This window comes from Ochotona princeps, chromosome 14 (assembly GCF_030435755.1).
Source record: "Ochotona princeps isolate mOchPri1 chromosome 14, mOchPri1.hap1, whole genome shotgun sequence".
NCBI classification, from domain to species: domain Eukaryota; kingdom Metazoa; phylum Chordata; class Mammalia; order Lagomorpha; family Ochotonidae; genus Ochotona; species Ochotona princeps.
The window spans coordinates 7,060,060-7,087,000 of NC_080845.1; the positions used below are offsets into that span (position 1 = coordinate 7,060,060).

The window sequence follows — 26,941 nt, forward strand, 5'->3', positions numbered from 1 at the left end:
GCCACTAGGCCACGATGCCGAGCCCCATTCTTACTATCTAAACAACATTAAAAATAAAAATATTTCCACTGCAGTTTACCACTAAAGTGTGATGGTCTAGTTTTGCTTTGTTTCATTTTTAATATTTATTTGTTTTATTTGTAAGACAGACTTATAGAGAGGGAAAAACAGAATCTTCCACCCACTGGTTCACATCCTAGATGTCACATCAGGCAGGGCTGGGTCAGGTCAAGCCAGAAGCTTCCTCCGGGTCTGTCATGCAGGTAGCAGGGGCCCAGTGCCAAGGCCATCCTGCACTGCTTTTCCCAGGCCATGAGTAGGGAGCTGGATTGCAAGAGGAGCAGCGAGGAGACGATCTGGCACGCATGTGGGTTGCTGGCATTGTAGGTGACAGCTTCACCCACTATGCAGCAAAACCAGCTCCAGTGTGACGGTCTTAAATAAAAATCAGTACTTACTTTGGAAGCCTATTTCAGGATATACTTCCTTCTAAATGAAACTAGCAGTTTGTCATATTGTCTTACTCTTCCTCTCCCTTGGCCTTTTGTTTTTCTCTTCGTTTTCTCTCTCTTTTAGTGTTGTTGTACAGGCAAAGTGGCAATAGTTAGGTCCTTGTTATCTCAGAGGTTCTGTCCTAAGCTTTCTAAGCCTGTAAGCACTTAAGCATTACTTGGGCCCGGTGCGATAGCCTAGCGGCTAAAGTCCTTGCCTTGAATGTGCCAGAATCCCATATGGGCGCTGGTTCTAATCCCAGCTGCGCTGCTTCCCATCCAGCTCCCTGCTTGTAGCCTGGGAAAGCAGTCGAGGACAGCCCAAAGCCTTGGGACCCTGCACCCACGTGGGAGACCTGGAGGAAGTTCCTGGCTCCTGACTTCAGATTGGTTCAGTTGCAGTGTTGCAGCCACTTGGGGAGTAAAGAAAAGACAGAGGATCTTCCTCTCTGTGTATCTGACTTTGTAATAAAAATAAATCTTAAAAACAAACCAAAAAATTACAAGATAACTCTAAAAAATAAAAGGAACATGATTTGGCACTTGAGAAACTGGCCCTGTATTTGAAGTACTGCCACCTGACAGCAAGGTCTGGAAAAGTGCTGACAGGTGAGCTCAAAAAAAAGATACATATATTTGAAAGGTAGCCTGACAGAGCATAATTAGAGGCATATAGAGTGATTCTCTTTTTATTTTTTAAGAATTATTTTTATTGGAAAGTCAAATCATCGGACGGAAGATCTTCCTCACTGTCTCTCCTCTCTATATATCTGACTTTGCAATAAAAATAAGTAAATCTTTTAAAAAAAGAGATTGAGTTTTAAAAGATTTATTATGTGAAAGAGTCAGCCAGAGGGAGAGGCAGGAGAGATCTACTCAATGATTCTCTTTCTGGTTTCCCACAGTAAAAATTGGTGGACTGGGGCCCGGCGCGTTAGCGTAGTGGTTAGGGTTTTTGCCTTGCACGTGCCAGAATCCCATATGGTCCCAGCGGCCCTGCTTCCCATCCAGCTCCCTGCTTGTGGCCTGGCATCAGATTTAGCTCAGCTCCAGCCTTTGCAGCCGCTTGGGGAGTGAACCATCAGACGGAAGAACTTCCTCTCTGTATATCCGCCTTTCCAATAAAAATAAATAAATCTTAAAAAAAAAAATTGGAGGACTGGCCAAAGCTGGGAGACAGAAATTCCATCCAGACATCACTCATGAGTAGCAGGACCCCCAGCAGTCAGTGCATCACCTTCTAGATTAGGAACCTAGGTTAGGTTCCAAGTTCTGCGACTAACACTGGCACTCCAGCATGGGTGCAGCTGTCCAAGCAGGAGTTTAACCCACAATGCCCACCCCAAAATTAATTTTAATAATAATTCTAATTTGATCCAATTTATCAAAACTGTTTTTATTTCAGCATCTAATCAATCTGAAGAAATTAATGAAGTATTTTATGTTCTTTTTTATGTATATACTGTCTTTAAAATATAATGAGTATTTTAATCAATATCGGATTACCAAATTTCCAATGCTCAGTAGCCAGATGTGGCTGTTATCTTGGGCATCATTCCTCCTGGTTTTAGAGCTGGTTCTCAGAACGGCTCCCTGTGCATTCTCATGGATCCCAGTTTGGGGGGTCATGCTGTATTGATCCATCAGATCTCCCTGTTTGCTTACCTGGTCTCTAGCTGTACAAACGCTGGGGGAGTGCACGTCTGTCCCGTATTCTGCACTCTGTACTGGCTTTGCTAGGGCTGTATCACAGCACAACACTCACAGGCCGGCTTAGGCAGTAGAGACTTGGCTCCTGTGGCTGCAGGCTAGACACCCAGATGTCAGCAGGGCTGGTGTCTTCCGTGGCCTCGCTCCTTGGCTTGCAGATGGCTGCCCTCTGTCTTCTGCCCTTTACCACTGGCTTGTCTGCGTGTCTGCTCGTCTTAGGACACAGGTTATATTAATGCCCAGCTAGGGCCTTGCAGAAACCTAATGACCTCCTTAAGCCCTGTCCCCAAATAGAGGCATAGTCTAAGGAGCATTAGAGCTTAGACTTTCAGTGCGGGGATGAGGGGGAGCCAGTGTTGTGGAATAGCAAGTTAAGCTTTTGCCTGTGACACTGGCATGGCATATGGGTGCAGGTTTAATTCCCAGCTGCTCCACTTCTGATACAGTTCACTGGTGATGGCCTGGAAGAACACAGGGGGTGACCCAGTGCTTAGGTGCCTGGTTTTGGCTTCGTTCAGCCCTGTTACAGCCATTTGAAGAGTAAACCAACGGATGAAAAATCTGTGTGTGTGTTTGTGTCTCTGTGTATAACTCTGACTTTCAAATAAATAAATCTTAAAAAAAAAAAGCTAAAGGCTCGGCACTGTGGCATAGTGAGTAAATTGCTCACGGTGGTGCCAACATCCCATGTGGACACTGGTTCAGATCCCAGCTGCTCCACTTCTAATTCAGCTCCTCGTTAAGGTGCCTGGGAGAGCAATGGCCCAAGGCTTTGGGCCCTGTCACCCACTTGGGAGGTCTGGAAGAAGCCCTTGGCACGCTGGCCCAGGTCTGGCTGTTGTGGCCTTTCTGGCAGTAAATCAGCGGGTGGAGGATTGCTCGATAGGTAACTCTGCCTTTCAAGTAAATAAATAAATGTTAAAGAACAGCAGTATGGGAATCTCGAAGGTAAACAGTTAAGACCATGACACTTTTTAGCATCTAATTTATATCATAGGTGGCTTTTCAGAATATGAATTATAAGGTCATTTGTTTATGGTGTAATTCACCATGCCCCATTTAATTCAATTCTCTGGACTATTGATTTCCCATCTCTCCCAAAAGTGATAATGACTCAATGAAATATTCAGAGCTTGAAAGGACAGTCAAGCTAGAATGGTAGAATTTGCCTAAAACTCTTTCTACAGAGCCTGGGTTAATTTTAAATTCTAATTATATTATAATGAGTTTGCATGTTAGCATCTATGTATTTCTCATTTGAAACGTGGTGATCCTAAGAGTCATACTTTAGAAAATTAAAAAAAATTATTTTGAAAAAGAAAACTGTGATCCTCACAGTTGGCTATTTAGCCTAGAGTTGTAGACGCCCTCAAATCTTGTGACAAAAATAGTGTAACATTGATCCAGCATCGATCAGATCTGTCGCTCCGAGCTTGCTGTGAGGAGCCTGGCTTTGGAGCCTTTGACGTCAGGTGTCTGCGCACTGCCCGCCTCGCCCAGCACTGCCTGACTGCAGCTGCTTCGGAAGCTGTGGAGTCAGGAAATAAAGCGGCTTTGCTTCTCTTTCCTGCCTTCACAGGCTGCATTGCTGAGCTTCAGCGTGTCAGTCAGTCTGGGAGCACAAAGGAATTTTGCAGTCACTTTCCTTAAAATTTTTTTTTTTTTTTTAAAGATTTATTTTAGGGCCCGGCGGCGTGGCCTAGCGGCTAAAGTCCTCGCCTTGAACGCCCTGGGATCCCATATGGGCGCCGGTTCTAATCCCGGCAGCTGCACTTCCCATCCAGCTCCCTGCTTGTGGCCTGGGAAAGCAGTCGAGGACAAGGATGGCCCAATGCCTTGGGACCCTGCACCCGTGTGGGAGACCTGGGGGAAAGTTCCTGGCTCCTGGCTTCAGATCGGCACAGTAGTGGCCGTTGCAGTCACTTGGGGAGTGAATCATTGGACGGAAGATCTTCCTCTCTGTCTCTCCTGCTCTTCTCTGTATATCTGACATTCCAATAAAAATAAAATAAATCTTTTTTTTTTTTTTTTAAGATTTTATTATTATTGGAAAGCCGGATATACAGAGAGGAGGAGAGACACAGAGGAAGATCTTCCATCCGATGGTTCACTCCCCAAGTGAGCCGCAACGGCCGGTGCGCGCCGATCCAATGCCGGGAGCCAGGAACTTTCCCCCAGGTCTCCCACACGGGTGCAGGGTCCCAAGGCATTGGGCCATCCTTGTCCTCGACTGCTTTCCCAGGCCACAAGCAGGGAGCTGGATGGGAAGTGGAGCTGCTGGGATCAGAATCGGTGCCCATATGGGATCCCAGCGTGTTCAAGGTGAGGGTTTTAGCTGCTAGGCCACCATACTGAGCCTGGTTCCTTGAAATTTTGTCCAAAGACTTTAGAATGTCTTTTTTTTTTTTTTTTTTTTTTTTTTTTAAGATTTCTTTATTTTCGTTGGAAAGGCACATTTTTTTTTTTTAAAGATTCATTATTATTGGAAAGCCGGATATACAGAGAGGAGGAGAGACAGAGAGGAAGATCTTCCATCCGATGGTTCACTCCCCAAGTGAGCTGCAACGGGCCGGTGCTATGCTGATCCGAAGCCGGGAACCAGGAACCTCTTCCGGGTCTCCCACGCGGGTGCAGGGTCCCAAAGCCTTGGGCCGTCCTCGACTGCTTTCCCAGGCCACAAGCAGGGAGCTGGATGGGAAGTGGAGCTGCTGGGATTAGAACCAGCGCCCATATGGGATCCCGGGGCTTTCAAGGCGAGGACTTTAGCTGCTAGGCCACGCCACCGGGCCCTAGGATGTCTTGACAGAAGCACCTAGTAGTTGTAGGTCATCAGAAAGTTGATGGTTGTGCCAAATGCGTTTGTCGCAGAAGCTGTATTTATCTCAGGAGTATGGCGTCTGCGCAGGAGCTGCTGGAGCGGAGCATTAAAGATCCTGGTAGCAGCTAATACTTGTAAATATCAGATTAGGTCTTCCTCATGCAGCCTTTCACTAGGGACTAGTTGGTCATTATGAAGATGAAAACTTACAGTAAATGTTGTGGTACCAATGTGTTGTGGTACAGTGTGGTGAACCCCACCTGTGAAAACCTTTCTCAATCCCAACTGCTCCACTGCTGATCCAGCTCCCCGCTTAAAAAACAAACAAACAAAACAAAAAAAAAGCTTTGTTAAATATGGAGCAATTTTATTGGTGCAGCCAGTTAAGTGGCCCTGCTTGTAATGCCAGCATCCCATATGGGAGCACTTATTTGGGTCCCAACTACTCTACTTGCTAAAGCACTTGGAAAGTAATGAAAGGCGGCCCAAGGTTTTAGAATCCTGACACCAATGTGTGAAACCTAGATGGAGTTCCAGGCTCCTGGTTCAGCCTGACCCACCTCTGGCCATTGCAGCCTTTGGGGAGGAAAATCCACAGATGGAAGATATGTCTCTGTTTTTTCTTCTCTCTCTCTCTCTCTCTCTCTCTCTCACACTTTCTCACTCATTCTGTTCAAATAAATCACTAAAAATCAAGAAATATGGGGCCAAATAAATTGTTAAAAGTAAATAGGGACTGGCACTGTGGCACAGAGGGTTAAGCTATCATCTCCAATGCCCACATCCCATATGGACAGTGGTTCAAGTCCTGTTCCACTTCTTGTCCAGCTCCTTGGTAATGTAGCTGGGAACACTGTAGAAGATGGCCCAAGTGCTTGGCCCCTGTGCCCGTATAGGAGTACTGGATAAAGCTCCTGGCTTTGGCCTGGCCCAGCTCTGTGTCAAGAGTCCATTTGGGGAGTTAACCAGCAGAGAAAAGATGTCTCTCTCTTGGGCCTGGCACCGTGGCCTAGTGGCTAAAGTCCTCGCCTTGAACACGCACCGATTCTGATCCCGGCAGCTCCATTTCCCATCCAGCTCCCTGCTTGTAGCCTGGGAAAGCAGTCGAGGACAAGCTCTGCTGTGCAAGTCATAGGGCTGCTTGGGAGGTCCCAGTGGACGCTGCTTTTTGCCCCTTGGCCCCTGGCACCCCCTGGGAACCCCCTGGGCCACGCATCAGCTTAGATCTCAACTGCAGGTTGCTTTGCTGCTTTTCTTTTGAATCCTACCAAGTGGGAGGGGCACAGCAGGTGGCTGGAGGGTCCGGCCTTTCTTGCTCTCACTTTGCTGTCAGATCCGAGTCTGGGTCTTCATCATTCCTTGCTGGCTGCCTTTACTCGGCTCACTCCATCACAACCCTTCGTTAAACCCTTCCCAGCGGCCCATTTGGGTGTTTTGTCTATTTCCTGCCAGGATGGTGCATGGCAGAAGATAATAATATTGATAATTCTTCATCTAAAGTTGTGCTTCAGAAAACTATTGAAACATCACCTGTTGATTTTCTGCCTCTCCTTGTATTTATTCTTGTAGAAGAGAGTATCTGAGTTTCCTCAGCAGCTGCTCCTCTGGGTTCTCGCCCGCCCGTGGACGGCAGGTAGCAACCCAGCTACTTGAGCTAACCCTGCTGCCCTCCACGTCCACCTCAGCAGGAGGCCAGAGCAGAAGCCAGGGTTGGTCTTATCTGAACTGCTAGGCTAAAGACTCTGCCTTGAAGAACAACTTCATTGGGATGCTGTTCAAATATGATATCATTGAAAGTGCGTAATTTAGGGTCCCTTTTAAAAAAACCAGATATGATAACTTGTAATAATTTGAGCCAAGACCTGTGTGAAAATAATTTGTATCAAGGTTGTTTAATGACAGTATTTTCAACATAAATGTAAAGAGATGCTGTTAACATTAAAAATTATATAGAGAAAAATCTGTTCCCCAAATTGATCCCTGATTCATACTGTTCCCATTAGAACTCATTCAGGTTTTTCAGTAGATAACACTGATTTTTAAAGTTTACACGTGAGTACAGGGAGCCAAGACTGGACAAGACACTCGCGAAGCCAAGGAAGCATGCTGGGCTCACAGAGCTGTAGTGTTGAAAGGGCTGCTAAGGAGGATACAGAAAAAAACCAATGGAGCAAAACTAGTGACAGTTGGAGACTCGAATGCCATTCTGTCCTACCACTCATAATTTTGCTTGACTCACATTAAATTTGAAGGTCAATGCTTTAATTTTTTCTAGAAGACAACACTAGTATGTGGATTGGTTTGGGGGCTGACCTTGTGGTGTAATGTATAAGCTGTCACCTGCCATGCTGACATCCCATGTGGATGCCAGTTCGAGTCCCAGTTGCTCTACTTGTGGTCCAGCTCTGCTGAAGCACCTGTGAAAGCAGTGCAGGATGGCCAAGTCCTTGGGCCCCTGTACCCACATGGGAGACCAGGAAAACGTTCCTGACTCCTGGCTCTGGCCTGGCCCAGCCCCAGCTGTTACAACTATTTTGGAAATAAACTAAGGATAGGTTTTTTTTTTTCTCTCTCTCCCTTTATCTCTTTATCTCCTTCTCTTTTCAAGTATTTTGAGAGTAAACCAGCAGATGGAGGTGCTCTCTCTGTCTCCCTCCCTCCCTCCCTTCCTCTCTCCCTCCCTCCCTCCCTCCCTCCCTCCCTCCCTCCCTCCTTTCCTCCCTGTCTTTACAACCATTTTTGGAGTAAACCCAGTGAGAAAGTTTCTCTTTCTGTCTCTTTCTCTCACTCTCTCTGTTTCTCTGACTGTGCCTTTGAAATAAATAAATAAATCTTTTAAAAATAGGTTGATAAATTTGATAATGTTGATTATTAAAATCAGTAAGAATGAGCTGCCAATGGGCCCGGTGGCGTGGCTCAACGGCTGGGTTCCTCGCCTTGAACGCCCCGGGATCCCATATGGGCACCGGTTCTAATCCCGGCAGCTCCACTTCCCATCCAGCTCCCTGCTTGTGGCCTGGGAAAGCAGTTGAGGATGGCCCAATGCATTGGGACACCGCACCTGCGTGGGAGACCCGGAGGAGGTTCCTGGTTCCCGGCTTCTGATCGGCGCGCACCGACCGTTGCGGCTCACTTGGGGAGTGAATCATCGGATGGAAGATCTTCCTCTCTGTCTCTTCTCCTCTCTGTATATCTGACTTTGTAATAAACTGAATAAATCTTTAAAAAAAAAAAAAAGAATGAGCTGCCAAAGCAGTAAGCCGTCCGCCCTGTCCTCAGCCACACCCTAAGTGGTTTTAGCAGTGTGGTTCTTCTGTGCCGTGACTGTTTTAATTCAAGTTCAGTGTATCAGTAGACATAGCCAGAACGTTCAGACATGCGACGCTCTTTGCTAGACTTCTATATAGATACTGTGATCCTGTCAGGGTTGCACAATGCGACATGTTCAGATCCCTTTCCCTGAGAGAAGTACTCAGGACCTGTTTCATCTATTTACAGTTTGACAAAGAGGCTTGGTTCTAAGCAGCTGAATCCTAAAAGGCATTTCCAGCATTTATCCATTCATTGATTTGGAAGTTAGAATTACATAGAGAGAAATTGACTGTCCATCCAGTTACTCACTTCCCTATTAATGGACCAGTGGCCAGGCCTCGGCCAGGCTGAAGCGAGGAGCCCAGGTCTCCCACATGGATGGCAGAGCCCAATAGTAGGCTGTCTGCACTGCCTTGCCAGGTGCACTGGCAGGGAGTTGGATCAGGAGTGGAGCAGCTGGAACTCAACCTGGTGGTCATGGGATGGGGCACCAAAGGCAGCAGCTTAATCTACTGTGCCACAGTGCTGACCTTTGGTTAGCATTTCTTCCATGACCCCCCTTCCTTTAAAAATTTTATTTTTTTTTACAAAAGATTTATTTATTTTTATTGGAAAGTCAGATATACAGAGGAGGAGAGAAAGAGAGGAAGATCTTCCGACCACTGATTCACTTCCCAGGTAACTGCAATAGCTGGAGCTGAACCAATCTGAAGCCAGGAACCAGGAGCTTCTTCTGGGGCTCCCACGTGGCTGCATGGTGCCAAGGCATTGGCCTTTTCTCAAATGCTTTCCCAGGCCACAAGCAGGGAGCTGGATGGAGTCCTCTGGGATTTGAATGGCACCCATATTGGATCCTGGTGCATGCAAAGCAAGGACTTTAGCCACTAGGCTACTGCACCGGGCTCTACAGAATTAATTTTTTTTACATGTTACACTGTACCACATGGTTTTTTTTTTTATCATACTTCCATCACGTACCACATGTTTTAAACCCTGACATATCTCTCCCTAATAAAATAAGACCAAAATTTATCTTATTAGAACAAGATATACTTGAAGACTTAAGTCTTCAAACATTATTGCATTTTTAATTTTCATAATTTGACAAAGCAGTCACAAAATTATATGCAGTTAGGCTTTTTCTTTTTCCTTTTTTTTTTTTTTTATAACAAATTGATCAACTACCCAAGTGAAGCGTGACAGCAAATATCTGAGTAAACAGAGACTTGGAGGTGGACTGGTCAACCAGTGGACCTTGGAGGGGTAGCCTCATCCTAGCATCTGCAAGATCGACAGCATCTCAGAATTATGGAAGCACCTGAGCGGAGCCCTGGAGCCGTGCTCCACATGGGGACCCCGATGACGCTGAGTGGCCACCCCCAGGCGCTGAGGCGGCTGGGAGGCGGGGTGTGCTCCTCCCCTCATCTCTCCCTTTCACCCAGATGCGGGAAGAAGGAAAAGATAATGTGGACACAAAGGCCTCACCCATTTTCCTCTGATCCTGGACCCTTCCCACCCTAATCAACTATGGAATCATCAAAAATAAAATTTAAAATATATATTTTTGAAATTATTATTTGAAAGGCAGAGTTACAAAGAAAGAAGGTGAAGCAGCGAGAGCTTCCGTCCATTGGTTCACTCCCCAAATGGCCACCGTGCCCAGAGCTGCACTGCTACGAAGCCAAGAACCAGGAGCTTCTTCTGGATCTCGCCTATGGTCACAGGGCCCAAGCACCTGGGCCGACTTCTGCTGCTTTCCTAGGTCATTAACATGGAACTGGATCAGAAGTGGAACAGCAGGTGCTTGAGCCGGCATCCATACAGGATACGGGCAAAACAGTCAGAAGTTCACCCCACTGCACCATGGCACCAGTCTCTGCAGGTTAATTTTAACAGACCCGTAATACATTTAAGTAGCCATGACTGTCCTGTGTGGTTGGTTAGGCATGGATTTTACAAACATGACTTGTGTTGGCACTGACAGTGCTACTGGGGTTATCGTATCTTCTCCAGGTCACACAACAAGATTAGCCAGCAGTGCAGTGGAACTGGCAGCCCATTCCGCTCTCGCAGCCTGGAGCTGACAGCCCATGCATTTCACTATGCTTTTAGACTGCTTTGGTGATCCACTGGCAGTCAGGATTTCTTCTGATAGCTCTGTGGAATGGATCCTTGAGGGCAGCCTCAATAAAAATCTTCCATGTCTCTCCTCCTCTCTGTACGTCTGACTTTGCAATAAAATAAAATAAATAAATCTTTTTAAAGAGACAGAGGGGAAGATCTTCCATCTGATGATTCACTCCCCAAGCGACCGCAACGGCCGTTGCTGTGCCGATCCGAAGCCAGGAGCCAGGAACTTTCTCAAATGAGTGCAGGGTCCCAAGGCATTGGGCCATGCTTGTCCTCGACTGCTTTCTCAGGCCACAAGCAGGGAGCTGGATGGGAAGTGGAGCTGCCGGGATCAGAATCGGTGCCCATATGGGATCCTGGCGTGTTCAAAGTGAGGACTTTAGCAACTAGGCCACGGTGCCGTGCCCTAAAATAAATCTTAAAAAAAAAAAATCGTCCATGCAATCTTCACCAACCCAATAATAAGTGACATCTTGTCCGTTCCTTGACAACAGGCTGCAGGCTTTTAACTCAGTCATTTAACACTGTGATTCACGAACTTGTTGTAGGTCACACACTTCAGAATTGGGTGCTTGCCACCACCGTGGCACACAGAACCTTGCTCAGCCTTGTGTATTGGTCTGTGCACCTTGTAGGGCCAGGGCACCCTGTGCCAGTGCGCAGAGCTGGCATTGCTGCCAGCAGAGGACCTTCGAGAGACAGCTCATCCCATCCAACTGCTCCTGGAGAGACTTCCAGGCCTCCATCCTGGCTGACCTGGTAGCAGCCAGCAGATGGAAAGCGAGGCTGTGCTTAGCATCTCTTAATTGCATCCTTCATCATGAAGAATCAGTTAGTTGTGTCTTTCAGCCTTCAAAATTTTAGAATGTGTGGATTTTTCTTCCTCAGTTCTTCTGGCTATAAGCTGTTTTCTTCGTTCATCTTTTTCTTGTGGTGTGTGACATGGAGGCCTAGTCACCTGCTGGTTCCCAGCCTCTTTGTGTAAACCCTCAGCTCCATCACTCACATTGTGTTCCAAGCTGTCCCAGGGAAATGTGTTTCCATGTGGCATTGTGTATATCATTATTTTCCCACCTCTGTTTGCACTGACCTGTTACCCTGTCCATGGACCAGAGTTGCTAGGATACTAACCTGCTGGTAGCAGTGTCCATGTTGACCCTTCTGAGCCAGCCTGCTGTGGCACATAACCAACTCCCAGGTTACAGTGCCTTGCTTCAAGGAGGACTCTGCTCCAGCTCTTATGTTCGTTTCAAATCATCTGCATTCCTGGGTCTCCACGGAAGTTCTCACTCCACGGTCCCTGAGAAGGAGCAGCCCTAGGATGGTCTCATCTCAGAGGGAATGTGGAAATGCTGAACCGGCTCATGTCTGACATCTGCTGCTTGGACACATGGCCGGATATTCATTGTTCTTCTGGGAGAAAGGCTTATCTCCAAAAGACAGGCCCAAGGACTCGGGCATGTGTTTCTTTTCTCAGCAAAGTGGGAGTTAATATACATAGAGTTTAGAAACTGTGTAGGTCATATTATTGGGTGTATAAATGTTGTATCATTATATGTGACCATATTGTCTTCTCTCCCTGCGTTATGAGCATGCTCATGAATTCCACACTGTGTGATATTAACACCCCTGCTTTGAAGACAGAACAGAGTGTGTGTCCCTACATAGGAAGTGAGTTTCACAGAATGTCAAAATATGTCAATCTTACAACTAAAGATTGAATTAAAAACAAGGACAACAAGAAGCAGAATTTAAAAATAGTTGCTTGCCCACCTCTAGATGTGTTTCCTGAAGTGATGGTTTTCACACTGTTGAACTCTCAGCAGAGGAGGAACTTGTGGCAGTTACCAGAGTATTAGTAAGATCATCTACAAGGATGAGAGAGCTGGAAACCTCATGGGAGAGGCATTGGTGAAGAACAGGGTCCCAGTTAGAGAGCCAGTACTGCTCCAAAAGCTGCCTGGATTTTTTGTTTCTTTTTCATAACCAAAAAAAAAAAAAGTTTGTTTAGAAATCATAGTTACAGGAGCCAACATGGTAGCTCAACAGGCTGATCCTCCACTTTATAATGCCCTCATGCCCGCTTGTATGCTTGTTCTAGTCCTGGCTGCTCACTTTCAATCCAGCTCTCTGCTTATGGACTGGCAGATAGAAGATTGCTGTTTCTGTCTCTCCTTTTCTCTATAATTCTGCCTTTCAAATGAAAAAATCTCTTTTTAAATATTTATTCGTTTTTATTGGAAAGTCAGATATACAGAGAGGAGGAGAGACAGAGAGGAAGATATTCCATCCACTGATTCACTCCCCAAGTGAGCCACAACGACTGAGCTGAGCTGATCCCACGCCAGGAGCCCAGGGCCTCTTCCAGGCATCCCATTTGGGGTAATAGGCCCCCAAACACTTGGGCCATTCTCTATTTCTTTTCTTGGGCTATCAACAGGGATCTTAGCTGGAGGTGGGGCAGTTGAAACATGAATTGGTGCCCACAGGGAATGCTGGCATTCCAGGTGTCAGCTTTTTGCCCACTATGCCACGCTGCTGGACCCTCTCTATTTTTTTCTACTTAAAAAAGCCTGAGTGGTAAGTATTTTGTACCTAACCAGTTTGAACCCATAAAGAGACATGATTTCCAAATGGCATAAAAGATTTGAAATGAACACACATTTGTTTGTTGTTTCAGGGACTTGCCCCAGTATGGGCAGAAACAGTGGCAGTCGTATTTTGGAAGGACCTTTGATGTTTACACCAAACTCTGGAAGTTCCAGCAGCAGCATCGGTAAAGGTGTTTTCCAGTTGCAGATATGTGGAGGCCCATCCCATAGTGGTCACAGTCTGGCTCGTACCTCCTTCGCCTGCTTTTATCTTTGCCTTCTGAATGCCATCTTAAAGACCAACATGAAAACAGTTTGATTTTTTTTTTCCTATGTACTTAAGCCTTTCTAAGATGTAGTATTTTAAGCTGATCTTGAAAAAGATGCTAAGTCTGGCTGTAGGTGGGACAGTTCGTGCTTCATCCTAGAAGGCTTGTCGGTTACTGGCCAAAGCTGTGGGGGGGAGGGACCGTTGCTTCTCATTTTCGTGACCAGAACTCAAAGTGGTTCCCTTTTATGTTGTAACATACTTTAAATAGACATGTAATAAATGCTTTTTGAATCTGCTGGCATGACTATGTGGATATCTCATGGAAAATTCATGAGCTTTGCTAATCACAGGTCTGATTCTTTCTGCAATGGATTGTCTCTTAACTTTGTTTTCTTGTTTCCCATCTGAAACAGACAAGTCTTAGATAATCGGTACGGCTTGAAGCGGTGGCAAATAGGGGAAATCGCTTCCAAGATTGGGCAGCTGTACTACCACTATTAGTAAGTGACATTAGTAAGAATAAAGGTGTCATCCTAGTCCCACCCAGCCTGCAGAGCTATGCAGAGGGTGCTTCCTTGCTGCAAGCAACCACAGCATCATGAAAATCAAAAACTCTGAATTGCTTTAAAATTTTTTTGCACCAAATTAGGTCTACTTTTTTAACTCCATTCTTGCAAAAAAATTTTGATGGGCCTTGGTAATCCAGCCCTTAAGTCAAGGAATGAAGACATGTTTCTTGTGGGACGCTAAATCTCATCCGGAAATGATACCAGATAGTTAAAAAAAAAAAAAAAACTTGAATAATTTCTTCACAATTTCATAAAAAATATTTCATTTCTCCTGCATTTTGGCATGCCATTCCCATCATTAAAATCACTCTCCCAGGCAGCGTGAGTTCTGTGAAAGTGCCTTGTAAAATTCTGAATGTTAAACAGAGAAATTGGTACATTGGCCTCCCCTGAAGATTTCAATGGATTGCTCAGTCCAGTTCTGAGTTCCAGGAGGAATAAAGTGAAGCCGTGGGCCAAGGGGTCAGTGATGGCAGTGTGTACTTAGAAACGGCCATGGAAAGTGTGGTCTGGGGGGCTGGGAGGAGAGGGGAGCATGCTTTTTGAGGAGTCCCTGCAAAGCAGGAGAATAATGTATACTTTAGGTTGGCATCAAAAATGGCTTGGGAGTGCTGGGGGGCATTATTATTCCTCTAGGTTTTAGCAGTGACGCGCTGCTTTGCTGATCTCAGACTGTTCTTTCCATGCCCTCGTGTGGAGGAGCAAAGCAGCGTGAAGCAAGCGTCTCCTGGTTCACAGTGCTTCTTGCCTTGCAGCTTACGCACTTCTGAGACCAGCTACCTGAATGAAGCTTTCTCCTTCTACTCGGCCATCAGACAGCGATCTTACTATTCTCAAGTCAACAAAGAAGACAGGTATGCCTCTCTTTTGCTCCAAGGATAAACCTCAGAACATCTGCATGGAAATCAGAGACACGCATACGACAGGCCCTCTAGAGCGTGCAGAAGTGAAAACCGTGTGAAAGTTGCACCTAATGTGGATGTTGAGACAGGTGTACGGTGCCAGGCTCGAGCCAAAGCACAAAGAAGGGCTGAGAGTTATTTCTGTATAAGAGACTGGGTCACACTGGTTTCCTAGAGCCGAAACAACTGCCAAGTAAGGCCCGGCTGATACTCTTCTTCCTGTTTAGTCTGTGCAGTCTTAATTCATACGTCTTCAAAAGCCCTTTGACGGCCATCCTGCAGGACAAGGAAAAGACTGCTCACTTCTTCAGTTTCAAAGTCTGCTTGGTAAACCCAGCAGGTTTTTGCAGTTGGATATCTGGCCTATTGAAAAACAGACTAGCTAATTATGTAGAATGCATTCATTCCCCATAAGAATCTGTTGAACACATACAGCCGACTCTATGGCAGATGCTTGGGCAGGAGAGGCAATAAAGAAAAGAAAGCAAGCCTGTTCCTTTCACAAGATTGTCTTCACGTAGGAACCACAGAAACATCTGTGCAAGAAGATTGTAACGTTATTAATTCCACATGAATGTGGGACTGTGGGAGGCTGTGTTGCTGGCATTCTAGGAATTGTTGGAAGAGAAAGTTCAAGGTCTGGATGTTCTCTGTCCTCCCAGCGACAGAGCTCGTAGTACATGGTGGAATGATTCTCTTAGCAGTGGAGGAACGAATAGCTTTGGCGTGTTTCTCGAGAAACGTGTTGAAAGATTCCTAGCCGAACAGCCACATTTTGGGGAAATTCCCACTTTTGTAAAAATCCCTTTTGTTTCCTGTACGTCTTGTTCAAGCTTGTCTAAGCTCGATCCGGGATAGAGCGTAGATGTTAGATTCTCCATTTTCCTCTGATGTCTTTGTTAGTGTGGGACTCTGCCTTCTGTCAGTTGGTGGTTATTTTGTCCTCAGTGTTCATGACGGCTGCTTCACATTTGCCTCCAGCTCTGATTCTTTCCTTTCTTTTGCATCCATGTTACATCATTTGTCTTAATTCTTTTTTTTTTTTTTAAAGATTTATTGTTACTGGAAAGCTGGATATACAGAGAGGAGGAGAGACAGAGAGGAAGATCTTCCGTCCGATGATTCACTCCCCAAGTGAGCCGCAACAGGCCGGTGCGCGCCAATCCGAAGCCGGGAACCTGGAACCTCTTCCAGGTCTCCCACGTGGGTGCAGGGTCCCAAAGCTTTGGGCCGTCCTCAACTGCTTTCCCAGGCCACAGGCAGGGAGCTGGATGGGAAGTGGAGCTGCCGGGATTAGAACCGGCGCCCATATGGGATCCCGGGGCGTTCAAAGCGAGGACTTTAGCCGCTAGGCCACGCCGCCGGGCCCTGTCTTAATTCTTGATGCAGTGAAAAACAAGAAAAAAATCCAAAAGGGCTGTGCCGTATTTTATCAGCATTCAGAATGCATCCAGGCAAAGAACTATTTTAAGCAATAATAAAATATTTTGTGTAATTCACTTTTCTGCATTTTCTAATCCAAAAGGAAAATTGGCCTTGCCGCCCCCCCGCCTTAAAGCCCAACAGTGTGATTTATTGCAGTCGTTTTCTGCGTTAATAGCAAGTACCATACCTGAACTGCTTCCCTCTGCTGCCTCCTGCAGCAGGACAGCTTAACAGAAGTAGACTTATTTAGAAGCAGGATGACAAAAATCTGCTTTGAGCCAGTACATTGGAATCAAGGGATAATCCAGCGTGTACAAATCTTGACCCTGTTCTCTGTGCTCGGGCTTTGTTGGGTGGGGCGGGGGCATTGTGGGAGATTTCTTCGTTCACGTAGAGGATGAGATGCCAAAGCAACAACCAGCAGCAGTCAGCGGATAAGTCCCAGTATTTCACAGTTCATTTAAAACGCAGAAGTCTCCTCTCTGTAAAAAGGAGCAAGTTCCCTTCTGCACTGTCACAGCACCTAAGGATTCTGTGCAGGAGTGTTGCTCCCAGCAATCAGCCCACACAGTCCTTCCCCCTGGCTATGACAAAGCCTGCTCTGTTGTAGACAGCTAGGGCTGACCCTGGGCGGAGTCACATCTGGAGGAGGTGACACTCCTGAAGACCCCTGTGCTTGTGGGAGACGTGGCCCCTGGCCGTCTGGAGGAGCAGTTCCCAGGCAAATGTGTGGCTCAAGAGGCCCTGTCTTAATAGCAGCAGAGCTGCAGGTTGGACAAAGGTGGGGCTCTAGAGTCCAGAAGCTTGCTAAGAGTGCATGCTGACATTCGCGTTGACAGTCTGAAAGTCGTTGTAAGGTGGAAATATGCGTGTAAAATGGACAGCATTGGCCCTTGTTGGTGACGGTTGGAGGACGCAGAAAGTTGGCCACTCTTCAGCTTCCGCAGTTGGGTATGGAGGCGGCCCTTGGGCTGCGGGCTCTCAGACATGGTTGGGATGGCTGCTTATGTGTGTAAGTGCATAGCAGTGACACGTTTCATCTGTGATTTGCTGCTATTCAGCACAATGGCTCTTACCGACCTCTGTGTGTTGGTCTCGTACAGGGTCGGCAAGCTACGACCAGAATACAGATTGAGTCCCTGCTGCTGTAGCACTGCCTCACTGCTTAAAATTGATTTTACCTTTGGGAAGGGTTGTTTAAAAAAAGAAAAAAAAAGGGAATACACAAATATGTTACAGTTACCTAATATGGCCTCCAAACCTAAAAATGTTTACTATCTGGCACTCCATAGAAAGGTTGTGTAATCCTGAAGGGTTCGTGTATCCAGGGCGTGGTTGCTGTTGTGCCTGTTACTGTTGTCAATCAAAAGATTAGAGGATGAATGTTGCAAGTATGAATTCCCCTCGTCCTTTTACCAGTTTTCTCTCTGTTCTGAATCCCCCTTTTTTTTGTGAAGCTTGATTTGAAAGTTGAGTTACGGAGAGAAGAGAAAGGGAAGACAGAGGGAAGAGAGGCCTTCCATCAGCTGGTTCACTCCCAAAGTGGCTAGAAGAATCAGGACTTAGGCCAGGCTGAAGCCAGGGGCTTCATCCAGATTTCCCATTTGTGTGGGACACCTAGCATTGCTTCCCTAGACGAGTAGCTGGGAGCTGGATCGAACTAGAAGCAGCTGGGACTTGATCTGGTGCCCACAAGGGCTGCTGCAATGTCAGCTGATGGCTTTACCCGCCACACCCAGCCCCAACCCCTGAATTTACTTCAATGTTCTGGTGCACTAGAGAACCGAAAATCCTGTCTGTTCTACAGCCCAGAAGTCTTGCATTAATGAACCATCCCTTTGCATGAATAGCTCTGGTGTCAGGGAAGCAGGGAAACCCCAATGCTTTGGGGACCCTGCAGAGGATGCTTAGTTCTGGTGCAGAAGAAAACTAGGAAGAGAAAAGCTAGAACTGTAAGAATGGTATGCAAGAAGGACTGTGGCTAACAGAGGTTAGCAAAGTCAAAAGGGACAAAATCCTAGGTAGCAATAACCTGAACAGAGGAAGGGGAGAAGGAATTACATCATTGTGATAAGATCCACTTGGTATTGGAAAGAGGCATACAACAGGTACAGATACTTGTTAAAACACTGAGAAGAAGATTTTTAATGAATATAAGAGTGTGATTTCAGAAAATGAAAGGTAGTAACACATGATAACCATTACCATAGAAGGCAGGAAGGAAAATGAATCTAAAAAAAGGATGAGTAGCACAAAATAACAAAATTGGAACAAGTCCAAAGGTAGTACTAATTATAATAAGCAAAGGCAGTCCCCTCTTCCCAGTGAAGACAATACACCTAATGAAAAAAATCAGTAATAAAACTGTTTCTAAGAAATCCTCCAAAGACAGCAGGTACACAGAAAACAGTGAATGAGACAGAAGCTAATGGGACGAGATGCCTGTATTCGTCATCTAGGTATTATTCAGGCTCTAGAAAATTGTAGAAATGACCAGCACACACCCTATTCCTGAGCCGAGCGGGTGTTTTCTGTTCATCTTGCCTAGACCCGAGCTGGTGGTGAAGAAGCTGCGGTACTATGCGAGGTTCATCGTGGTCTGTCTGCTCCTCAACAAGATGGCTGTGGTGAAGGATCTGGTGAAGGTGAGGCCCGCCCGCCGGTGCACACGGCTTGTTGTGGACAAAGCAGAGTATACACATTGCTGAATGGTCATGACAAGAAAATAGTTTCCAGCTCCGCATGTTTCCAACGCATGTAGCACTCCTCAGAAATAATTATCTTAGTTCCTTGCTTTTGTCTCTGAAAAAAATTTTTTTTAATTTCACAGCTGGGGGACAGGGGGAAAATAGTTTAAAAATTTTTTTCACAGCCTTGAGAATAAAACTTGGTTTGAGAAATGTTTGAGAAACATAATGTTTCACAAAGTACAGCATCGTTCTTCCCTCACTCGGAGCGCTGAGTTAAGTGTGTTCAGATCCGCGTGGTGTGTACCCTGTCTGCATGCTGGACTGAGATTGCACTGCAGCCAACAATTTCAAAGGCGTGCTTGTTGCTCTCTCGTACTCAGGCATAACGTGCCTGTCTCGCCGAGGCCATCAGAAACAGCTCTGCATGCTTTTGTCTGGTCCTCCAAGCCCACTGACTATTTAAGACCATTTCCCAAAAAGCATAAATGCAAATACGATGGAGCGCTGTAAGACTTCGCTGCCGCGATAGCCGTGCGTAGACAGTGGGTCTCCACACAGAGCTTACTTGAGGTGTGTCATTCGGCCTTTTGTGAAAGCACATCCATGCAGGTTACACTCTGTTTTTGGTTATAAACAACATTGTGCACTAAATCAGCCTCAAGCACTGTTAAGAATGTGTGCAACATAGCTGTGCATTTTTACGGTTTTTTTTTTTTTTTTCGGTTTTTCCTTAAAATGACCCTTGTTAATTGCGATATTTTAAAATCCAGGAATTGTCTGATGAAATTGAGGATTATACTCACCGCTTTAATACTGAGGATCAAGTGGAGTGGAACTTGGTGCTTCAGGAAGTAGCAGCTTTCATTGAGGTCAGTTTTTGGTAAACTTGGGTGAGTGTGTGGCTGTAAGGCGAGCGATTCTGACTGGGGCGTGTATGTCAAGAAGCAAGGGCTTCCTGGTGCTGTTGATGTTTCGTCATTCACTTCTCCCCGCCCTGTTCTTCAGGCAGACCCTGTGATGGTCCTGAATGATGACAATACCATAGTTATCACCTCCAACCGCCTGACTGAAACAGGGGCCCCATTGCTGGAACAAGGCATGATTGTGGGGCAGTTATCGCTGGCAGATGCACTCATTATTGGTAATTGTAATAATCAGGTAAAGAATTGTGAAGGAAATTATGCTTAAAATTCCGGTGGAAAAATAGTGCCTTTGATGTTCACAGTCACCTGTTAGGAAATGGTGAATTGTGTTATGTGCCCAGGTGTCATGGAGTATAGACATTGTGACAGCTTAGGAAGGTAGACATGATACGTTAAGTGAATGTAAAATTGATATGGAAACAATTAGTTCACAGATGTTGGAATGTGATAATACATATGTATGCTTAGTATTGGGGGAAAAATCTTACCAATTAAGACAGAGTTGTGGGAGATTTTAAGTATCTTCTTTATAAACTCCATAATTTCTGTATATTGCTTTTCAAAAATTGGAAGAAGAAGGGAAAGGTTAGTTTCCATTTTTGTTTTATGAGAAAGTTCCCAGAGGGAAGGTGAGACACAACCAAGCAGAGATCGTCCATATACTGGTTGTCCAGATCCTCTTGGGCAGGGCCCGGCTGAAGCCAGGAGCCAGGAGCTTCAACCAGGCCTCCCACACTGGGTGCAGGGACCAAGCCTGGCTCTGCAGGCAGGTCTCCCAGCTGGGTATCAGAGCCCCTGGCGTTGAGCTGCCATGTGCTGCCTGCCAGGCTGCATTAGCAGGAAGCTGCATCTGAAAGCAATGCCAGAACTTGGTCTGGCACTGCTCCCCTTACTTTTAATGAAACCTGATTTATAAATTAGGGCTTTTTCTTCTTCCTTCTTTTAAGAAATCATTACAGAGGTCATGGTTGTTTTCTTGTATGCAGGGTCCAAAGACTTTGGGTCATCCTCTACTGCTTTCCCTGGCCACAGACAGGGAACTACATGGAAAGTGGAGCAGCCAGGACATGAACCATCACCCACATCAGATCCCGGCGCGTGCAAAGCAAGGAGTTAGCCACTAGGCCATTGTGCCAGGCCCTCGTGTACTCTTTTTGACATGAAAATAGTGTAAGAGAGGTGGTTATAGGGCTGGCCTCATGGCACTGTTGCCATGAGCTAAGCCTCCATCTGTAGTAGTGGCATCCCATATGAGAACCAGTTGAGTCCAAATTTATCCAGTCCAGCTCTCTGCTGCTTTACCTGGACAAGCAATGAAAGTTGGCTCAAGTACTTCGGTCCTTGCATGCATGTGGGAGGTTTGGACGGAGTTCCAGGCTCTTGGCTTCAGCCTTGCCTGGTCCTGGTCATTGTGGCCATTTGGAGAGTGAACCAGCAAGTGGAAGAAACAGCTCACTCTCCCCCTCTTTCTGTAACGTTGCCTTTCAAGTAAACTATAGGGTGGAGGGGATGGGAGGGAAGTAGCTATGTGATAAGCGTCTGGCACTGTGCAGTGGTTCAGCTCATGCTTTATTGACCCGTTAACCATGTTTGGAAAATTCTGGCTTAGTAAACTTTGCTTGGTTAAATTTGAATTGAGGAGAATTCCAATTTTTATTTTTTCTGCTTAAAACTGCAACGAATGAATCAGGTGTTTGAAACTCTAGTGAATAACCCTTCATAAACTGATTATTGCCTTGACTTAATACTTCTTTTTTTTATTTTATAGAAACTGATACTTTAAAAATTCTCATGTGCCTACCTGAAGTTCTGTGTAACTATTTCTCAAAATAGATAAGGATGCCTTGCTAAATACCACAACATTCCAGAATGTGTTGAGGGGATTGTAAAATAGTGGTTACAACCCTATTTCAGCCTGAGTCACCAAAAGTTAATGCAAATGTAGAAACTAATACAGTCTCTGTTTGGCAACTGCTTTTATTTTTAAAACTGACAATGAAACTGAGGTTAAGTAGAGGTATCGAGGTGGACAGGTGAATATCAGCACAAATATTAAACATGCTAATTCAGGGTCTAAACGAGCACTTTGGGGTGTCACCATGTAGTTCTTCCAACCTGTCCGTCTGACAAGTTTTCATAATGAATTTAGAATGATGCCCCGCATAATGAAATGCTTGTGAAACATCAGGACTAACACATGCAGCTGAAGACTTCCGGGGCTCCTGGCTACATTCGTGACCAGGTGTGCTTTATTTACAGGTGAAGTTCAGCGAACTGACCGTTGACATGTTCCGGATGTTACAAGCCTTGGAGAGGGAACCCATGAACTTAGCTTCCCAGATGAATAAGCCAGGAATGCAGGTGACCTTCTCTTGCACTTGGGTTCCTCGGGGAATGCAGCCCCTTTCTCAGCCAGTGCTGTCCGCACGAATAGTGAGTCCCCTTGGTGGGACCCAAAGGTAGTCAGAGAAATTTCGAGTCCTGAGAGTGTTTAGAATAGAGGTTAGCAAAACTCAGCATCGACAGTTCCTGCATTGAATGGAGCCCATATGATAGTGTTTTCTCTGGGAAAATGTAGGAATCGGGCGACAAGCCGACCCGACGAGAAAACCCGCACAAGTATCTGCTCTACAAGCCGACCTTCAGCCAGCTGTACACATTCTTGGCAGCATCTTTTAAGGTATGTGTGCCCCAAGTGGAGTGTGAGAGTCTGTGTGCTGAATGTTGGGGTCAAGACTTTAAGTAGAAGCTAGTACTATGGTATAGTGGGTAAAGCCACCACCTTTGGGGCCAGCATCCATTATGGGCCCCAGTTGGATTCTGGGTTGCTCCAGTTCTGATCTAGCTCCCTGCTAATATGTCTGGGAAAGAAGCAGTGGATGACCCAAGTTTTGGGGCTCCTGAACCCATACAGAAGACCCGGAAGAAGCTCCTGGGTAATGGTTTCAGATCGCTCAGCTCCAGCCATTTGGGGGGTGAACCAATAAATGGAAGGTCTCTCCTCTCCCTCCCTTCCCCTCTCTCTCTTCCTCTCTGTCCCCGTTACCTTACCTCCCCTTCCCTTTCCTCTCTGCTGTCCTCTCCCATCCCCTCTCTTTCCCTGTGTAACATTGCATTTTAAGTAAATAAGTAAATCTTTACCAGAAAAAGTTTAGGTAAAATAGAAAAAATGAAGAACTGTTTTGACTGTTCCTCCCATTAATGAATGAGACCATGAAGTGCCATTCTCCCTCCAGGCGCTTGTCACTGCACTGCTCCTACTTTGATGTGGTGGCCAACAGACCTGAGTGTGCAGGCGTGTGATCTCTGCCACATTTTGTCATTTGAACCAACTAGGAGAAACAGAATTCCTCCTAACCTCCCGCTCACCGCATCCCACCCACCTTTAGCCAAGACTTCCATTTGGAGTGTTTGGAGAGTATTCTCCAAAAGCTGGGGTTTAGTAACAGAGAATGTCTTTGCAATATGTGGCAGTTGTTACATATTGCAGATTGTGAATGAATTGGCGCAGTGTAGATGGTTTACCTTAGTCCATCAAGAGTGATTGTTTACATGAAGGGGGAAATGGTTGACTTGGGTTCCTGTTTCCTTGACAACGTCCTTGTGAAGCCTGAATGCCACTGGGCAGCCCTTCCTGCAGGCCAGTTTGTATGTGTGATTATCTGTCATTTCAGGAACTGCCTGCCAACAGTGTGCTTCTGATTTACCTGTCTGCCACCGGTGTTTTCCCCACAGGTCGTTCCGATAGTGAAGGTACAATAAAGGAATGCTCCCTGTCGTGAGCAGGGCTTGAATTCTCTTTATTTTCTACAAGACAATGGCCCATAGCACACAGACCCTCGCAAGATTGCCAGCAAGGCTTCCAAACTTGCAGCCTGGCCTATTTGTTAAATTTGGCAATCTTGCAGATACCCCAGTCTGTTCTATTTGATGGTAGATTCTGTGTTGAAGTACAAAAATCATCAGATAATTTAGCTATTAAATGCATGCTTTTGCTACCAGATCTGCTAAAAGTATTATAGAAATGTGTGTAACACATCACACATACACATATACTATATTTATTTTATGTGTCTGTATATATATATATATGTATATAATATATGCATCTTGAATTTGAGAAGTATGATGGTAGAATCAAACTGGATAATGCTTCTCATCACAGGAAGACATGCTCAGTGGCTGCCCCACGGCCAGACGTCCTTGTAGAAATCAGTACAGTTTTGTAACTGGAAGTTCAAGTCCTTGTGAAAGATTTTGTTCTCTGTCCTTTCCTCTTATTTATTTTTGATCCAGTGTATACAATATTGGGATGCTGTTTCAGAATAAACCCTTAAAACTGTCCAGAAATCAATGAATAAATGCGTCAAAAAGGCAATTAATACTTTATCTGGGGAAAAACATTTCTTGACATCTGTGACGTTTTCCTCTTCATCTGTTTGTTGAAATCTGCATTCCTTTATAAAACGCATGACCCTGCCATCTTCCCTGCATGACCTCCAGATTCTCTTAAAATGTTAAAAATGAGAACGAAGTAGATCTTAGTAGCCCTTCTCTTGCAGTGACTATTTTTTTTAAGAGATAGAATACAGCATTTAATGTTGAATGGGATTCAGAAATCTTACGTTTTAGGTTTTGCTTGTAATGAGGTTAGTGATTCTACTTATAAATACTTATTTCTGTGGTTTTCCCCTGCTTAACATGTTGGTCTCTTATTTTTCCTTTGTTCAGTGCAGTGTAGGTAATAAACAAGTAGTACCGTGAGAGAGATTTCCCAACACACACTATCGTCTTGTTTACCTAATAATTACAAGTTTACCTAATGCGTAATGGCCAACGGGAAAAGACTCATCAAACCCAGAGTTTAAGTCGCTGATATAATTGTGATAACAAAGGATTCTTGACATATTACATCTTGGCAGTATATTTTGGGAAAATCAAATTTTGTCAGAATTTTCTAATTCCACTTATTTTTTTTCTAAATTTTGCACTTAGTCTCATTTGAAATCATATTTTTAAATGATGAAGATTCCCCCCCCCCCCCCGCAGCTTTCTTTGTAAAATAATCTTGCTTAAAACTTGAGACCCTTTGCACGTCCAGGTCTTCCAACTTTTGTTTCCTGGAGTCCTGGGATGCTGCAGCCTCTTGTTTGGTTTCTCGCAGTAGGCCAAGTGAAGAGCTGATGAATGGCCACACTTTCAAAGGGCTGTTGCAGGAAACGGGCAGAAGTCATTCAATATTCCATTAAATTAATTTGAAAATGCTTTCAATGTTTTGTGAGTGTCTTGCACTTACTTCAGTGAGAGGGTCGCCCCAAGTGCTGTGTGGGACGGCAGTACCATCACTCCAGCTGAAGCCTGGGATTCTTCCCTTTGTTTTACAGGCCCTTATGACTTTGGAGGAGTGCTTACCAACAGTAACCGGGATATCATCAATGGAGATGCCATCCACAAACGGAATCAACCCCACAAGGAGATGCACTGGTATGTGCTGTGTCTTTATTGAAAAGGCAGATGTACACAGACAAAAGGAAAGACATAGCAGTCTTCCATCCATTGGTTCACTCAGATGGCCACAGTGGCCAGAGCTGAGATGATCCAAAGCCGGGAGCCAGGAGCTTCACATGGGTCTCCTGCGTGGATGCAGGAGCAAGAGTCTGGGCCATCCACTACTGCTTTCCCTGGGACATCTGCAAGGAGCTGAATCAGAACAGGAGCAACCAGGACTAGAACTGGTGCCTGAGCAGGATGCCATCACCACAGTCCGAGGCATAACCTATTACGTCATATTGCCAGACCCAAAACTATGTTTTGAATAATACCTTTTTGTAAAAATCTCAACTATTGGAGCCCAGCAAGGTAGCCTAGCAGCTAAAGTCCTTGCCTTGCCTGCACCAGAATCCCATATGGGCACCGGTTCTAATCCCGGCAGCCCTGCTTCCCATCCAGCTCCCTGCTTGTGGCCTGGGAAAGCAGTGGAGGACAGCCCAAGGTCTTGAGACCCTGCACCCATATAGGAGATCGAGGAGAGGTTCCTGGCTCCTGGCTTCAGATCGGCTCAGCTCCGGCCGTTTCGGTCACTTGGGGAGTGAATGAATGGATGGAAGATCTTCCTTTCTTTCTCTCCTCCTCTCTGTATATCTGACTTTCCAATAAAAGAAAAAAAATGGTTTAATGTCAACTGTTAACAATTAAGGAAGGGAGAGCTTCCACGTGGGTGTGTGGAGTTGCATGTCTAGTGGCTAGAGGTCGCCCTTAGTTGTAAATTATTTACTCAGAAAACGTAATCAGTATTTTAAAAAGTGCAGAATGTTGCTAATCATCTGGGAAAGCAAATGAAAAGCACAAGCAGGCATCACCTGTCACTGTGAGGATGGCTGTTTCCCAGAGGACCAGAGAGGTGTCCCATAACATCCAGGGTTCAGTTCCCACGTCTAGCTGCTGATGACAGCACCTGCTAATGCCAACCCTGGGGCAGGGAGTGGTGTCAGTAAGGGTTCAGTTGATTGGGTTCGGGACCTGGGGCATGATCTCAGCACCCCTTCCTCCCTCACCCCTGCTGGGGTAGAGCACGGTCATTTGTGGGCATTTGGGGAGTGAGGCAGCAGATAAAAGGTTCCCCCTTCTTCTCCCTCCACTATGCTCCCTTTCAAATAAATAAATAATTAACAAACATTAAAACTTGACTTTTAATACCTTATATATATATATATAGAATGAAGTGTTCACAAAAAAATAAATCTTGCTGTTTGGGAGTCTGGAAATCATTATGCTAACGGAAATAAGCTACACAAGGAAAGACAAACTGACAAACCCTGTGCAATCTCACTTCTGTGTGGAATCTAAAAAGTTGAACTTGGGGAGCAGAAAGAATGATGTTTGCTCCAGAGTGGAGAGTACGGCAAGAGGGGAGACCTCGGTCAAGGCCAACAGCTTCTCATTCCTGGCAAGCTGAAGACTTGGGAGGTGGCTGGAGTCAGCAGCCCTGTGGCATGTCCTGCGGATCTGTTCACAGAGTAGATCTCAGGTGTCATACACACAGTGATTTTATGTGGGGATGGATGTATTGATTCATGGGGTCATGGTTATCACTAGGCATGAATATATCA

General features: G+C 45.5%; 1 protein-coding gene across 4 annotated transcripts in view; it reads left to right on the top strand.

Moving 5' to 3' along the window:
• Positions 1-26,941, top strand: part of SCAI (suppressor of cancer cell invasion) — a 112,859-nt gene that overhangs the window by 63,147 nt on the left and 22,771 nt on the right. For all 4 annotated transcript variants that reach the window (XM_058672565.1, XM_004593572.3, XM_058672564.1 and 1 more), the window contains 10 exons: positions 13,142-13,237; positions 13,737-13,823; positions 14,648-14,746; positions 18,768-18,864; positions 19,680-19,778; positions 19,915-20,067; positions 22,092-22,193; positions 22,411-22,512; positions 23,507-23,585; positions 25,217-25,316. In XM_058672565.1, the coding sequence (XP_058528548.1) occupies positions 13,142-13,237; positions 13,737-13,823; positions 14,648-14,746; positions 18,768-18,864; positions 19,680-19,778; positions 19,915-20,067; positions 22,092-22,193; positions 22,411-22,512; positions 23,507-23,585; positions 25,217-25,316 (1,014 nt within the window). The remainder of the gene's footprint in view (positions 1-13,141; positions 13,238-13,736; positions 13,824-14,647; positions 14,747-18,767; positions 18,865-19,679; positions 19,779-19,914; positions 20,068-22,091; positions 22,194-22,410; positions 22,513-23,506; positions 23,586-25,216; positions 25,317-26,941) is intronic.